Here is a 1440-nt window from a genome sequence, read left to right as displayed (position 1 = left end):
TAAGATGCATGAGATTTGCAGGTGTCTTTTGTACCTCACAGCATTCAACATGAACAACAGCTGCAGCGGAGATGCAGACGTCTTTACCGACACTGAGCTTGTCGCCACAGGCTCACGAAATGGCAGTGGTGGACTGCGTGGCACGTTACAAGCATCTCGCATCTCTTGAGGCATCACTGTAGGCTACGTACATACAGGTGTCTGGCGAGCTAAAGACAGTCTACTGCAAGCGTGCTGATTCCACTGATGCCATTGTGGCTGCCTCGGCGGCCGAGGAGGTTTGATAGGCTGAAACGGAGAAGAATCTTGACTGGGTGTCGGCCAGCATGGCGGAGTGGGAAGCCAAGGTGACTGTTGCACGTACAGTGTGCCATTTTTTGTCTCTCTAGTTTTGTCCATCTTTTCGCTCTCCTTTCTCTATTAATCATGCCGAATACTCAGCTAACCTGCAACCATCCATTCCGTGTCCATCTAACCGTGGTTTCATTCGTGCTATCTCTGTATTTGCTTCGTCTACGTATTATTTGTTTGTGCATTAATTACTGCTTCAGTCATCAATCCAGCAGTTCTTGTTTAGTGTACTTGGTAATACATTAATAATTGATCCTAGCTATTTCTTGACACCTGAGGTATTCACACATGGAACGCTGCTAGCATGGACCGATGTCCATCCCACAATTGGAGGAGGCAAAGTGTCATGTTACTTTATTTCGACATAGGAATAGAAACGCAGAGCATGAAAATTTAAGAAGGGTGATCATTGTTTAATGCAATCATGCATTACATATTTGCATTTAGCTCCCACGCATCAACTGTAGGGTGAAGTTCATGTAGATATGGCAACGATTTATTTTGTCGTTTGACTTCCTTACCATGGCCCATCAGACTCCACAGCTTGTGCTTCTCTTCTGCATGTCCATTCAGTCCTGCCTATACACTTCTAGCCTTCCATCACACTAACGCTACGGCCCCTGCGTGATAATGTTGTAGTCGATTCGATGTCTTTCTCTTCCCTTAATCCTTTTAAACGTGTAGAATGATTAGATAGGGTCGTTCATTGTTCATGGTGTTATAAATGGGGCACTGTGAACAAGATTATGTCTGTTCAGAGCACACACCCTCCTCGAGGGCAGATGTTGGCCAGTTATTAACAAAATCCGAATCTGATTACCGCCTCTTGCCCAATGTACTCATTGATTCACTGCATATTTTGAACACTGCCCCCAATGCTCTTCTCATGGGCAATCTGCACATGTTATTTTAGTTAGTGCACATACCACATCTTCGTATCCGAAAGGCCACATTTTAGTGTGATGCACGGTGGTTGGTTGAGGATGGAATTGTGCATTGTAGCGGAAGTATTTTGCTGGTGTGATGACTTTCATCACTCGGAGTGTGCATTTGCCCTATGGATGATGGAAGTTGCGGTGTACTCCAGGG

General features: G+C 45.2%; 1 protein-coding gene across 1 annotated transcript in view; it reads left to right on the top strand. All coding sequences in view use genetic code 11, as the record gives it.

Annotated features, from left to right (window-relative positions):
- The window catches only part of EGR_10826 (hypothetical protein), a gene marked incomplete at both ends in the record, with an annotated part of 9689 nt that overhangs the window by 5343 nt on the left and 2906 nt on the right, over positions 1-1440 (top strand). Inside the window, one exon of the mRNA XM_024500075.1 lies at positions 552-629. Coding sequence (XP_024345511.1) covers positions 552-629 — 78 coding nt within the window. The remainder of the gene's footprint in view (positions 1-551; positions 630-1440) is intronic.

Source organism: Echinococcus granulosus, assembly GCF_000524195.1.
Source record: "Echinococcus granulosus chromosome Unknown EG_S00277, whole genome shotgun sequence".
NCBI classification, from domain to species: Eukaryota; Metazoa; Platyhelminthes; class Cestoda; order Cyclophyllidea; family Taeniidae; genus Echinococcus; species Echinococcus granulosus.
This window is presented reverse-complemented; position numbering and strand designations above follow the sequence as displayed.